This window comes from Asparagus officinalis, chromosome 10 (assembly GCF_001876935.1).
Source record: "Asparagus officinalis chromosome 10, Aspof.V1, whole genome shotgun sequence".
NCBI classification, from domain to species: domain Eukaryota; kingdom Viridiplantae; phylum Streptophyta; class Magnoliopsida; order Asparagales; family Asparagaceae; genus Asparagus; species Asparagus officinalis.
The window spans coordinates 3,579,164-3,580,559 of record NC_033803.1 but is presented as its reverse complement, the minus strand read 5'-3'; the positions used below and the strand labels follow the sequence as shown (position 1 = coordinate 3,580,559).

The 1,396-nt window shown below is 34.1% G+C and overlaps 1 protein-coding gene across 4 annotated transcripts in view; it reads right to left on the bottom strand.

The window, feature by feature from the left end:
* The window catches only part of LOC109825697 (protein REVEILLE 3), a 7,984-nt gene that overhangs the window by 2,074 nt on the left and 4,514 nt on the right, over nucleotides 1-1,396 (bottom strand). For all 4 annotated transcript variants that reach the window (XM_020392571.1, XM_020392570.1, XM_020392569.1 and 1 more), the window contains exon 7: nucleotides 724-783. In XM_020392571.1, coding sequence (XP_020248160.1) covers nucleotides 724-783 — 60 coding nt within the window. The remainder of the gene's footprint in view (nucleotides 1-723; nucleotides 784-1,396) is intronic.

Sequence of the window (1,396 nt, the reverse complement as noted above, 5' to 3'; positions counted from 1 at the left end):
TCTCTTTGATGTATATTTTTTAACAGGTACAAATTGCAAGCTACATAAATCATATAAAGGGGAAAACATTAACCCTGATGTCTCTACATAAGAGAACCAGTGAATTGCAACTTCCCAGTATGTATAATTCACTAGTTGCTGTCAACTGATACCCAGCGCATTCCAGAAGCATGTCTCTAACTAGGGTCTGCAGCAAATTAATATTGGAAACACATACTCATACTACTCATACAGAGTCTTTATATTAGAGGGAGGACAATCCTTTACGCATTGACGAGAAACATATTTGTTCATTAATATATTTAGAGGCTACAATGGAAGAAAGAACAATCAGAAATGAAACCATTTTGAGCTAAGTAATAAACTAAAATATTCCAAAACATGTGCAACTTCCCCTTTTGGTCTTCGCAAAGAAAAACAAAAAGGAGGGAAAAAGAGTCAAACAGTTTCAACCCATACTGCTAGACAAAGTGTATTAAGTAAATGATGCCATAGAGGTAAACTAACCACTTAGCAGGTGATCATACTAATGAATCTGTTGAAATTATTTTACATTCAGCAACATGTAAGTATGTAACGAACGTTAGATATGTCAAAACTGACGAAGAGTAATAATGCAGGTGACCAGGATGGACTCACTTTTCAAGGAAAAGAGAGCAATAAATAAATCAAAAATTTAAATTAGTAAATTCAGAACTTTTAAGGGAAATATAAGTTACTCACATGGTCCTCAAAATCAGGGCTTGTCAAATTGATGGAGAGATTTTTCATCAACAACAGTGCCTGGACAGTGTTAGGTAGGTCAGCGATCTATGCAAATAAATGAAGTAGCACGAAAGTAGCATGCTTAAACCTAATAGGTTAACCAGGCATCTCATATGAATAAATAACCATGTACTTTCAAATTTGGTGCATATATTTATGATGGTATGCAGTAAGTGAAACCTTAAGCAAACCAGTGCAAATTGAAGATACAGCATGAATCTCAGGGAAGATTTTAGTTTGGTTTAAATAACTTCTTACAGTTAGCATAGTACAACAAGAATTATGAAATATACAGACAACGCTTAAAGGAATCTGCTACAGACTGCAATTAAAGGTTGAGAAAGCTCCAAAGTATTTTCCGCTAGCAACCAATTTCGCATCAACCATCTACAAACTTGTATCAAATTGTTAACCAAGATAACTATGACCCAGAAGAGTCTGCAGCCAGTTTGCTTATGCACAGACTAATATTTCATGCAACCAAAAATAGAACTTTGGAATCCTCGCAGAATTTGAAAAAGTTCCTTCTTACTATTTACTAAAGGGGATGCATAATTTTCTATAAAAAAAAGGTTGAACGAATTTGTAAATTCTAGCACCATAACAGTTTATTAACTTGCTATAATACTCA